This window comes from Sinocyclocheilus rhinocerous, unplaced genomic scaffold (genome assembly GCF_001515625.1).
Source record: "Sinocyclocheilus rhinocerous isolate Xijiao unplaced genomic scaffold, SAMN03320098_v1.1 scaffold1396, whole genome shotgun sequence".
Taxonomy (NCBI): domain Eukaryota; kingdom Metazoa; phylum Chordata; class Actinopteri; order Cypriniformes; family Cyprinidae; genus Sinocyclocheilus; species Sinocyclocheilus rhinocerous.
In genome coordinates, this window is record NW_015629497.1 from 134,254 (window position 1) to 147,516 (window position 13,263).

At 36.9% G+C, this 13,263-nt stretch overlaps 1 protein-coding gene across 3 annotated transcripts in view; it reads right to left on the reverse strand.

The window, feature by feature from the left end:
• Positions 1 to 13,263, reverse strand: part of myo9aa (myosin IXAa) — a 95,764-nt gene that overhangs the window by 42,201 nt on the left and 40,300 nt on the right. For 2 of the 3 annotated variants that reach the window (XM_016550804.1, XM_016550803.1), the window contains exons 2-7: positions 12,838 to 12,932; positions 12,693 to 12,755; positions 11,787 to 11,886; positions 7,405 to 7,458; positions 2,765 to 2,865; positions 2,217 to 2,343 (exon numbers count right to left, since the gene is read on the reverse strand). In XM_016550804.1, coding sequence (XP_016406290.1) covers positions 2,217 to 2,343; positions 2,765 to 2,865; positions 7,405 to 7,458; positions 11,787 to 11,886; positions 12,693 to 12,755; positions 12,838 to 12,932 — 540 coding nt within the window. The remainder of the gene's footprint in view (positions 1 to 2,216; positions 2,344 to 2,764; positions 2,866 to 7,404; positions 7,459 to 11,786; positions 11,887 to 12,692; positions 12,756 to 12,837; positions 12,933 to 13,263) is intronic. The other variant, XM_016550805.1, reaches the window with a different exon arrangement.

The window sequence follows — 13,263 nt, forward strand, 5'->3', positions numbered from 1 at the left end:
CTCTTCTGTGTCAGCCGCGCTGCACGGATGCGCTGTTTTTGTTCAAATCAAAGCGTTTATACACGTAGAAAACGTATCCTTGTGTCGCGGCTGACACAGAATAGCGTACACTGCTTGCGTTCAGCGGATATTCTCCAAAATGGCGCTACGGTGATGTGGAGAGACACAGAGGAGACAAATTGTTGAATAAAGTCTTCGGGTTTTTGTTTTCTTCGCGTACAAAAAGTATTCTCGTCGCTTCATAACGTTACGGTTGAACCACTGATGGACTATTCTGATGATGTCTTTCATACTTTTCTGGACCTTGACAGTGTAATTTACTTGGCAGTCAATCGGACAGTCACAAGCCTCCCGGTTTTCATCCAAAATATCTTAAATTGTGTTCCGAAGACGAACGAAGCTTTTACGGGTTTGGAACGACATGGGGGTAAAGTGATTAATGACAACATTTTCATTTTGGGGTGGAAGTATCCCTTTAAAGGACCGAAATGAACCCAGCAGTGAACTGTGAAAAATATGTGTCTGGTCTATGCACGCTGGAAAAGATGTCTACATCTAATGTACCAATTATATAAACTCGTTGGGCCTGATGTTGAATCATTCAACTCTATAAGTGTGAACAGATGTGTAAGGGCTCATCAAAACTCTGGACTGGTCTCATCTGCAAATATTACAGTGTTTTCAAGGTGCAAGCAGGCCTACACACACACACACACACACTTCCTTTTCTCTGCTGTCTGACTAGCAAATGTAAAAACACTTGAGTGTTAGTTCTCTCTTTTCTTCAGAGAAATTCATGAAGGTGTGCGTCTAAAGATAAAGGCCAGGTTTGCTTTGATCACGTTATTAGGCCACAAGAGGTCGTGATATAGAGAGGTATGTGCATACACTATGTATGTGTTGAGTTCAAAGGCTATGAGCAATCACATCCAATTTCTGTAGGCCCACAGTACAGGGCTCCATGGCCTTCATTCAGGAACTCAATCTACTTCCTTGAGTAGGCCAGTTTGCTGACCATCCTGTGCAAAAGTAACTCAGCCTTCCTCTTTTTCCAAGAGATTTGTTCAAATATCTTGAAATGTGTGTGTTGAATGTGGCAAGTCTGAACATATAGAAGAGTAAACAATGTTTAAGAGCTTGAAACGCTATATTCTAAATCTTCATTATTCAATGAACATTTTCTGCCTTGCTCTCCTTGGCAGTCACTTAAAAAGAGCAGTATGTCCGAGTTAATAGTATCCATAAAATAGGAGGTGAAAAATACCCAGATGACCTACTACTTCAGCCTAGATTCCAAAGTGCACATTTGATGGACACTTTACTATACTATGGGGCCATGGGAGAGGAGCTGTGAATGGCTGTAAAATGGCACAACAGATGCCATAAGTCACATGACAATGACATGGCGGATTTGAGCCCATCCAGATTTGAGCCCATTTCATTCACACTGCACACAGTTATACTATATAGAAAGTACTTTTTTAATGGTCGCAAAGTAAGTTCTTCATCAAATGTAGTATCTACTCTGAAAGTATGTGGTTTCGCTTAATTTACGAATGAGTTTAACATACTAACTCGCTGGTAGTGGTGGTTCTCAGGTAAAAAGCTCACTGGAGGTAAACATTATCAGTCAAAAATGACCTAAATTTCAGTCTATCCATCAAGCAAAGCTATTTGTATGGGGAATAACACACAAAAGTTGTATGGACTACTTTCATGGTACTTCAGTGTCCCAATTACAGTTTGAAAGCTCCAGTCCTCTAACACTGTGTAACACTGAAAAGAGTGACTGAAAAGCGTTTTCAGTAAAGCTGTGCATGTGCACCATCCCACAAAGTAAATCTGGATTAATCAATTTATACGTTCAAAAATCACAACATGAATAATGATTTCCCATCTGCAAGATCTGTGGTTCTCAACGTACTATTGTAACCATAACTATATTGTCCAAGATAATGCTATCGTCTGATTAAGCCAAATCTAACAGATAATAACAGGACATATTTGAGCCAATATTGTCTTTGATGTCTGATTTCTTGATTTAGATTGTAAAATTATATATTGGTGCTTGAATATAAGGAACATATAAGGAGAATATAAGGAAGAAAAAGGACATGCAGGTTGGGAAAAACATGACCTAAAGTAAATCATGTCAGTTCAAATGACAATGCTTACAGTAGAGTTAACAATGTGTTTGCGATTCAATGATCCTGTACCTCAAGCAGCTCTGACACTACAGGCAGAACTTCAGGATTGCAGATGTCAATGGAGTCATCCCGGTATATCTTCTTCTTGTATCGGATATTCCCTAAATGAAGGATAGCTGACAGCAGAGAGAAAATCCTGCAATGGAAAAGAAAATCACATTATTGAGTGAGAGATACAAATGCGCAAATATCATCATCATACCTTTTTTATGATGGTCTCCCTTTTTATTATTTATTTTTTTGTTTTTAGTTCACTTATATAGACCTGTATTATGACAGATGACTTTGATAGTTCCCCCAAAAATGAAAAATGTTATCATTTATTTATGTTCGACATGTTGTTCCTGGTGACTCTTTTATACACAATTACAATGAATGGCTACTAAAACTTTCAAGCTTTAAAAACAACACAAAAGCATCATAAAAATACCTAAGAAGTCTATACAACTTCTTAGTGATCTTTGCGATAACCGAAAAATGATAAATGAAGTTATAAAAATTGCATGCAATGTTTTTGTGTATGTGCATCAGGGGGCCAGTGTTTTGGACAAACTCACTGTTTACGTGTTGCGGGAAGGAAGCCCACCATCTCCATAGCCAGCTGCAAGCGCTCAAAGTCATGTTTAAGATCCTCCCCTTCAACTGTGAAGCAATCCTGCTGGTTTCAATAAGAAAAGAAAGGTTACCATCACTTCAAACAATTAAACACCAGTTCACACCACAGTCACAGTCTGAGGTTTCTTCATGGTGGTTTGCTATGCAATCGTATAATTTAATGACCTCTAGTATCTCTTCTTCAAAACGCTTATAAACATGATGTGCTATTAATGTTTCCAAAATGCAACAGCACATTAACACATAATAAGCTAATAGTATGTTGCATTTCAGCTGCTTGTATGCATTCAAACACAAATGTATACAGTGTGTACAAACTGCTTTTTTGGCTTTTGGGGGGCTTAAGTGCTGCCAACGCTCCAGAGAGAAACCGTCAGGGTTTGGTTGATTGACTCAGCGCACCATGTCATTATGAAGTTTGGTCAAAAAAGCAAGAGCCGCCACATTTTTCTGGTTGAAAATTAGGGCCCTGGTGAATGTTAGCATATGCACGTTCTGCCCATGCAGTGGAAAATTCAGAGTGATTTGCCTTTTACACACACGTTGGAAATCTGGCACACCAGCAAAGGCAATAAGAAAAGTAGCAATTTATGACTTGATCCATTCCATCAAGTGGAACAAGAAAAGCGTTTTCAGTGAAGCTGTGTTTGTGCACCATCCCGCAAAGTAAATCTGGATCAATCAATTTATACTTTCATAAATCACAGCATAAATAATGATTTCCCATCTGCAAGATCTGTGGCTCTCAATGTACTGTTAGAAACATACACAATATATCGTGACCATAACTATAGTGGCCAAGATAATGCTATCGTCTGATTAAGCCAAATCTGGAAACAGATATTAATCTGGTACAAGATACTGGTCCAAGAAGGCCCATATTAAAGGGGTCATATGATGCGATTTCAATTTTTCCTTTCTCTTTGGAGTGTTACAAGCTCTTGGTGCATAAAGAAGATCTGTAAAATTGCAAAGACTAAAGTCTCAAATCCAAAGAGATATTCTTTATAAAAGTTAAGAGTCAATTTCATTACACCAAATACACAAAATAATGTTCTTTTTAGCAACATCATATGACCCCTTTAATAATGATGACTATTTTTACCTAATATATATTTTCTATTTTTTATTTATTTATTTTTAATGCAAAAGCACAAAAATTTGATTAAATTATTTATTTTTTATTTGGTAAAACTGTAGACTGGAGCTATAGTGTGAATGCTCCTTTTTTTAACTGATTTATACAGTATTGATTTATAATATAGGCTATCATTTTTATAGCGCTGCATCTCTAGTTAATAATTTCAAAGGCTGTAAGTGCATCTAACTGCTCTTTCACTATAGTGGTACAAAGTGTTGGAGATCTGGAAGCAAGACTTCTGCCATCCACAGTGGTTGGCTCCAGCTGGCAGTGCAACTGCTTCCTACCCACAACAACAGTCAAATTTACACACACGTCCTCCCCTTAATGAGACAGTGTCTCCTTCATCGCCTCGCTTCATTACTGATGCCAAAATGACAGTATAGCATACCAGAGCAGTGGAGAGGCAAACAGTGCTGAAACTCTATAAGCTTTATGGTTTAAAGTCAGTCCTGCCGAATTGTTTTTTCTCATTCACATTTTCAGGGTAGGAAATGTAAAAAAACAAACAAAAAAAAACCTTTTTCTCATGTTAAATGTTGTAAAACTTCTCAACCAAAACAGACCTGAATAAACATACAGACATATTGTGCTTTGGGTTTGAAGCGAAATGGCATGGATACAACGAAATAGTTCTGTACAGACGCTTCATGATTCTTGTGCACTTTAATACATTATGATCACTTACCTTCGGATTGTGGTTTATTTAAACAATCATTCATGATAATGTTCACTGTGAATTGAAACACGGCACAGGAAATCCAAAACCGGGCATAAACAGCAGGGGTCTCAAACTCAAATTACCTGGGGTTACCTTTTTTTTTTTTTTTTTTTTTTTTTTGAGGGCCAGTTATACATTTACAGCAAATGTGTTTGCAAGTGTTTTTAGAATCATGAATTTTAACTATTTACTGTACTAGGCCAGAATAAATTTTTTGTCTAATTAATAACATGGTATGCTAATTAATGAATTTATTTAATAACAATTAATTGCATATCAAAATTAATGAAGAAAGTAATTCAGTAATTCAAAGACTCATTATCATGGCAGATGAGTAAAGCATTACAATAAGTGTTTTCAGAATTATTAATATATTTTTAGGCTTTTCAGGTTTAGTGGCCTCATGATGCCAATGATTAAAAGACATAGTGATCAATTCGTATGATATTTGTAATTAAAACAATTGTGTTTCATTCAGAATATCAGTTGTGCAGTACCTCAAAAAGAGAGGCAAAACTTAAGAATTTTCACTTCAACTGTGTAAATAAATTCGTTTATTATAACACGAGCGATCTAGTGTTGTTGGACAGTTAGGGGCCATATCCAGGGGGCAACAGTTTGAGACCCCTGATAGAGAGCATGAAGACACTGAGCTAACGAGGAAATACAACCATACCAAAAATAACAAACATGCCAATATACCCATGTTGATTTGGTCATTGGTTTTGTGTAAACTCTTTCCGTGTAGAGTGTTCAAGTTTATCTCAAGCTTAATCAAGCTTAATCTAAAGTATGTGGCTTTGCATGATTCCAATTGTGTAAAAAAAACAACTGTTTACAGCACTAAACAATCAGATCTCCATCAGAGGTCTAGTCACGCCATCAAATGTGGAGCAGGAAATTCACTATTAAAATGTCAATTTAAATGGAAATTGCCAGATTTTTTATCATTTAGTATAGGCAAAAATTTTATTTCATCCTTCAAGTTTTTTGAAACAAAAGGAAAAAGTTGTACATGAATTCACTTGACAGTTGAAAGAAGTTTATATTTTTGTTAAGAGCATTGACATACAATCTTCACTATAAAATATTTGATATTTGATTTCTAAAGTCGTCTAAACCGCCCATTCAAAGTGGGACATTTATTCTATGAATGTTGGGTTAAAGGCAGATTTGTAAACAGTGCAGTCCTATTAAAGGAAGAGATGGCAACGTGGTCTACCTACACCAAGTATTTGTTCAAAATAGTGTGGTAGTTGCATATTTGAAACATTTCTTCACAATGTTGTGTACTTGCCCAGTAGGCTTCAATTTCAAAGTGTATTACTATACCGTGTCACAGATGCTGCTGATGGAACTAGCAATAGTGCCACAAGATGAGCAACATTTGACCAAGTAGATCTGTGCATTAAGCTTTAAATTGTAAATGCAAACTAATATATCTGCCACTGTATCTATGTAGTGTTTCTCTTTGTTTTTCATTTTATTACGAGCTTTTCACTTGGCCATGTTTACTGTGTGAACATTTTTTGAAAGCTGTATGCTTTATATCTTTAAATGTATTGTTTACTTACAATTAAAGGCACAATATGTAATTTTCGCCGCTAGAGGGCTGAGTATTCAAAATAAACAAAGAGACAAAGGCGTAGTTTGATGACGCCGTGACTGAGTGTGGAATCATGGGAGTTCATCGTCTTCATCCACACAGCCGATGCAATCCGATGGGACTCGGGCAGGATGAGCTAATGTATTAAAGATTTATTAACGTAGTAGAATGAAGCAGGGTGAGGCTGAAAGCTGTCGAAGCGAAACGAGGCCGCTGAACGAGCGCGACACACGACTCGAAAGCAGCGGAGCTTTTATTATGCCACAGTCAACCGCTTCCGCTCCTTCCGGTCGTGCGTATGTGGGGAAAAAGACGTTTTATCATACAAGATACATTTAAAAGTTCTGTTATAATGCTACTCTGTGCGGTCGTCACCGGTCTATTAAAACGCACAACATATTAAAGCGTCTTTGGTGTTTCCATGTTTTCTACAAAACAAAACCGGAAATCGAGGGGTTATGACGTCATTGGCAGGCGACACAATGACACTATGGACACGGCCCGTGTCACTAGTTAAAATTGCTTATTTCTCTGGATTTAAACATTCTTCAAAACATTTGGGATAATGTAAGTACACAAGTCAGCAAAATACATATTGTGCCTTTAATATTAGCATTAACTCACTTGATTTAACCTTTTTTTTTTTTTACACATTTTTAACAAATGAAATTTTCTGGTATTTGTACTGACTATGCAACTACAAAAAATTCGTGACACTAGTATTTCAAGTATCACAAGTTTACATTTGTAACAACCTTCCAATGCAAATAAAGCCTGTTTGTACTGTTGCTTATCACTCTTATCCAACCAACTGTAGTGTTTACTTGCCAACAGAGATCTGACCGAGATGCCCAGAGTTCAAAGTATTTATAGAAGCAGAAGAATTGCATGACGCCAGATCAGGGAACACCTCAAAAACACAATGACCAAACAATATGCACAGCCCAAGAGAAAGCCAGTGAGACGCAGTGAGCACACTAATAACATCCTGAGCCCCACACACAAACACAGAGGATGGGAGAGGTGTGTTGTGCGAAGGAAAAGCTATGGAAAGTGATTTGTGGAGCCAGTGACTTGTCTCTGTACAGCGAAGACACATTATTTCAATACTGACCGGTTCGTTCTCATAGTAATTTTCCCAATGCAGCCTGTGAGGTTTCTTTGTCATCTGGAAGTAAGGGAGATGGGATTAGAGCAACATTCCACACAATGTCTGTTAAACACATGCAGTTTTTAAATGGGAGAACAAAAGCATTACAGAATATAGCCACATGCTCTGGGTTAGAAACACAAAGGCTATGGATGGGAATGGGATACTGCCATACTACTCATATTTTTAGTTTTATTTTCAGTATGTATAATTTGCACATGGAATACTCAGACGGCCTACTACATTTGCTAAAAGGTGCAGTATACAACAGAGTACACTGTGAGATATCCCACAATGCAATGGACTGGTCAATCAATATTAACTCTAATTTTAATGTTTTTTTTACTTCTGTTACTGGACCTTCAAAAGTTGACATTTCTGCAAAACAGGATGAAAACGAAACTTTATTGTAGAGACAATAACTGCCGTATAACTTGCATTTTTAATTCAGTGAGTGTTTTCCAATGTCGCATACCATGGTTTGAAACATTTATTGTTGCACACTACGAACGGTTTCACATGTCTACAATAAAAAAAAAAGGAATAATAAATACATTCAGTCAATTCTGTAAATGCTGAATAGTGTGACACAAGCAGTATGCTAGTATTCCATTCCGACAAGGCAAAAGCACAAAATGACATGTACACCAAATCAATTATGACAAAAGATGGTACACACTGAGATGACAGATTCTGAAATGGGTTATGTGTGAATTTGTATACCCAGGAGAAATTAATGTGTACCTTTATAAGGATGTATAAAATAATGAAATGATTTAATTTATAAAGAATCTGGTAAACTTTACAATAAGGCTGTATGTGTTAACATTTATATCCCAATACATAACATGAAAAACAATGAACGATTTGTAATAATCTTATATGTATTCTATATAATTAATAAATTAGCAAATTAATAAATGCTGTAACACACATTGATTGTTTGCTGTATCTAATGCACTAATAATGAATTGAATCTTACTGTGAACGTTAAAGAAAACATAATAAAGTTTAGTATTTGCTCTTGTCTAACAAGTTTAAAAAAAAAAAAACAGTTTGACCGCTAGCAAAGCAAAACAACTGGCTAGATTAAATCTGCAAGCCACAGACAAAACTTGGCATATATTTCTGTGAATGTTTTTTTTTTATGTGAATTCTCCACATTTTTGAGGCCTTGAGACATTAGAGATAGAAGTTAAGAAAGAGCAACTATAATGGTACTTGAAAAAAATGACAAGAATTCACACCTCTAACGTTTCTTCCTTAAGTTTCTCAGCTCACTGGAGCCTTGAAGTTACGTATGTGGACCTAACTTGATATTTCTGTTTTTCCTGCTGAATATATAACTGTACAGAGGAGATTGTGTGTACAGCCAGCAGCCAGATGGACGCACGAGATCAAGGACAAAAAGAGCGACTCTTGGCTGGAGACAACAGAGATCCTCTGTATGTGAAACCAGACTGAAGATTGGTGTTTTGAGAAAGCTCGTCTAATTTTGTTTGCAATGTAAGACACACAAACGCAGACATATTAGAAAAAAGAAAACGTACACATCCATTAACACATGCAATGTTAATATTCCTGAACATTTAACATTTCATAAGCACACAAAAGACTGGACGGCTGCACGCAGCAGCTTTCCACACAGAAACAAAAGCATGAGGCAGGTGTGTGTTATGGAAATGAGGGGCATGTTAGGAGCACAGGGCTGCTTTCTGTGGGGGATTAGGTTTTAAAGCGTCTCTGTGTGCGAGACCACTGGGCCAGCTGAAAGGAATGAACTGTGGAATCTGTTTCCTCCATTTTCCCCTCCTTCCTGTTTGCCCAGTGAGAGTGAATCCGTCAATGGGTCTGTTACGGCCTCAGAAAAGCAGCTGCTTGACACGCACTCATGACAAAAACTGACTCCACAACGGCACACCACAAAAAACTGCTGCCGTCCAGTTTTCTTAACAAAGCTTTGTTGATTTTTAACAGCAGAGGCAGTGCGCCATGATCCTGACTAGGGTACAGGTACTGATGATAACTGTGGTATTTAAAAAATAAAATTAAATATTGATATCATACTAATACTACACATACCATACAAAAAATCCAGCGCCACTAACTATGTGGCTGACACTTTATCGAAGTAAGTAGCAGTACTGCACCTTAACAATGGTTGAAACCAGTCAACAGAAAAAAAGATGGCGATATCGCAGTGTGTAGCTATTACTGTCACCCCAAATCATAGGGGCTTTCGCACCGCATAGTTCTAGGAACTAGCCAGCAGGGTCGTTCCTAGAAAACCAATTTAACCATCCACTTTAACTGTATGGAAAAGAGTAGCATGAACATACTCCAAAATCTCTCCTTTTGTGTTTCATGGGGGGGGTTTCAAAATTTTCTTTTTTCCCTTTAAAAAAACATCCCAGGATATTCAGTCTTATGTGGACAGCTCAAGGTATAAACAGTGGATCACTCAAGCCACCTCTCAAGATGTTCAGAGATGTACGCGTTCTTTGTATATAGTCTATCATTTACACCCAAGACAATGAATAACCGTCTACTGCAATATTTCCAGGCAAAAAAAAAAAGGTTTTTAAATTTTTCAGCTAGGCTTGAAAAGAAAACGTTCAAGCAAATGGAAAATTTGGAAATGCCCACATAAAAATGTGCACAAGACTTCAAGGAACATCTTCCGTAAGCCTGACATCAATATGCAGTGACACACTGAAATGGTAAGTGATGTAAGTGGTCATGAAATCAGAGATTCGATCGCAAGAACACAGGAGATGCGTGTTAATGCCAAATGTGAATGGCAATTTGTCTTGGCTGACCACTTGAGACTGGATCAACTGAGGCAGATGTTAATACCAGTTGTAAATAGGGTCACTGATGGTGAGTACTGTGCATGCAGCGGTATCAGGCCGTACCTGATTGAGGTAATGGTATTCTTCAGGCTTTTTGAGGTGGAACACTGTTCTCTCATCTTCACTCGATCCTGCCAGCAGGTAGTAAAACACATGGTAATTCCTAGAAGAACAAAACAATGCAACATCAGGTGCAGTATGAACATATGTGCCTATAAATACATAAAGGATTGCAGTTTTGTCCAAACAGGAGCAGATTGAATTATATACAAGGTTTCTTAACCAGTCTCAACAGGTTTACAGCAAGTCTTTATGTGTGTGAACGTGTGCAAACACTGTATTGTGCAAAATTACAACCACTGAAGACATTTTTGTTTACAATCAGGACAATTGTACCACCCTTATATTTTTTGACTGTATGCCTCAAAAAATATCAAATTCATTTTAATTTAGAAATTAAAAACAAAAAAGAAGTGCATTCAATTCATTGTATGTTTGAATGGTAGTTTTAGTGTTAATTTTTTAAATAAATTAATAGATTTAATAAATAAATAAATAAAAACTCATGTCACTGACCCAGCTGATAAGGACAAGCTGGTTTCAGTTTGATAAAGCATGACCCCGATACTGAAATATGACTGCTGTGATTTATACCAAACTCTCAAAAACAAGGAAATTATGGTCTGTTTCCTTCATAAACCCTCATGCCATGAAACCAGTTGGACTGGTAAAGACAGCCAGAAGATAAAGCTGAGATTCACACATATAAACTGAACAATTACTCTGACAATACTGAACACTGTGGAGAAATGATTCCCACATGTTCACTACTGGATTTATTTCCTCATGAGATTCTACCAAATCTACACTCTCTTTAGTTTAAATAAACTGTTGTCTAGCCCAGTATATTAATGAAATGATTTAAAACGAATATACAACGGCATCAACAAATCATACAAGATCTCCTACCTTTCATTGTGCTCCTGATAGACGAGTCGGGATTTCTCCAGCAGGTATTTCTCCACATATGCCCTGGATAAGAACAAACACCAAATTAGACAGGGGTTCCAAACATCTCTACAGCACTGCAGACACAGACACATGAAGCTCTTACCCTCTAACAGTGCCACTTTCCTGATAGTTCACCTGGATGAACTTCCCAAAACGGCTGGAGTTGTTATTATGGGCTGTTTTTCAAGCAAATGGAAAATTTGGAAATGCCCACATAAAAATGTGCACAAGACTTCAAGGAACATCTTCCGTAAGCCTGACATCAATATGCAGTGACACACTGAAATGGTAAGTGATGTAAGTGGTCATGAAATCAGAGATTCGATCGCAAGAACACAGGAGATGCGTGTTAATGCCAAATGTGAATGGCAATTTGTCTTGGCTGACCACTTGAGACTGGATCAACTGAGGCAGATGTTAATACCAGTTGTAAATAGGGTCACTGATGGTGAGTACTGTGCATGCAGCGGTATCAGGCCGTACCTGATTGAGGTAATGGTATTCTTCAGGCTTTTTGAGGTGGAACACTGTTCTCTCATCTTCACTCGATCCTGCCAGCAGGTAGTAAAACACATGGTAATTCCTAGAAGAACAAAACAATGCAACATCAGGTGCAGTATGAACATATGTGCCTATAAATACATAAAGGATTGCAGTTTTGTCCAAACAGGAGCAGATTGAATTATATACAAGGTTTCTTAACCAGTCTCAACAGGTTTACAGCAAGTCTTTATGTGTGTGAACGTGTGCAAACACTGTATTGTGCAAAATTACAACCACTGAAGACATTTTTGTTTACAATCAGGACAATTGTACCACCCTTATATTTTTTGACTGTATGCCTCAAAAAATATCAAATTCATTTTAATTTAGAAATTAAAAACAAAAAAGAAGTGCATTCAATTCATTGTATGTTTGAATGGTAGTTTTAGTGTTAATTTTTTTAATAAATTAATAGATTTAATAAATAAATAAATAAAAACTCATGTCACTGACCCAGCTGATAAGGACAAGCTGGTTTCAGTTTGATAAAGCATGACCCCGATACTGAAATATGACTGCTGTGATTTATACCAAACTCTCAAAAACAAGGAAATTATGGTCTGTTTCCTTCATAAACCCTCATGCCATGAAACCAGTTGGACTGGTAAAGACAGCCAGAAGATAAAGCTGAGATTCACACATATAAACTGAACAATTACTCTGACAATACTGAACACTGTGGAGAAATGATTCCCACATGTTCACTACTGGATTTATTTCCTCATGAGATTCTACCAAATCTACACTCTCTTTAGTTTAAATAAACTGTTGTCTAGCCCAGTATATTAATGAAATGATTTAAAACGAATATACAACGGCATCAACAAATCATACAAGATCTCCTACCTTTCATTGTGCTCCTGATAGACGAGTCGGGATTTCTCCAGCAGGTATTTCTCCACATATGCCCTGGATAAGAACAAACGCCAAATTAGACAGGGGTTCCAAACATCTCTACAGCACTGCAGACACAGACACATGAAGCTCTTACCCTCTAACAGTGCCACTTTCCTGATAGTTCACCTGGATGAACTTCCCAAAACGGCTGGAGTTGTTATTATGGGCTGTTTTGGCATTACCAAAAGCCTGTGAACACAGAAAAAAAAAAAATAGCATAAGAGAGGTGACATAATTGTATGGACTTGCACTGCCACTTAAGTTAAAATTAAGGAAAAATTTAAAATAAATAAATGAACTAGTGAATGCATGAATGAATAATTAAAAAGAAATAAATATGCTATGTCAAAGTTGGCTTCAGTTGAAAATTCATTTGAAACTAGCTTGCTTATTAAAGTTTCAACATAATTTTCAATTGAAGCCCACTTTGACATGGCTGCCAATGAAAACTTTGGATATTATTCAATAGAAAAAAATTAATTATATATATATATATATATATATATATATAATTATTAGA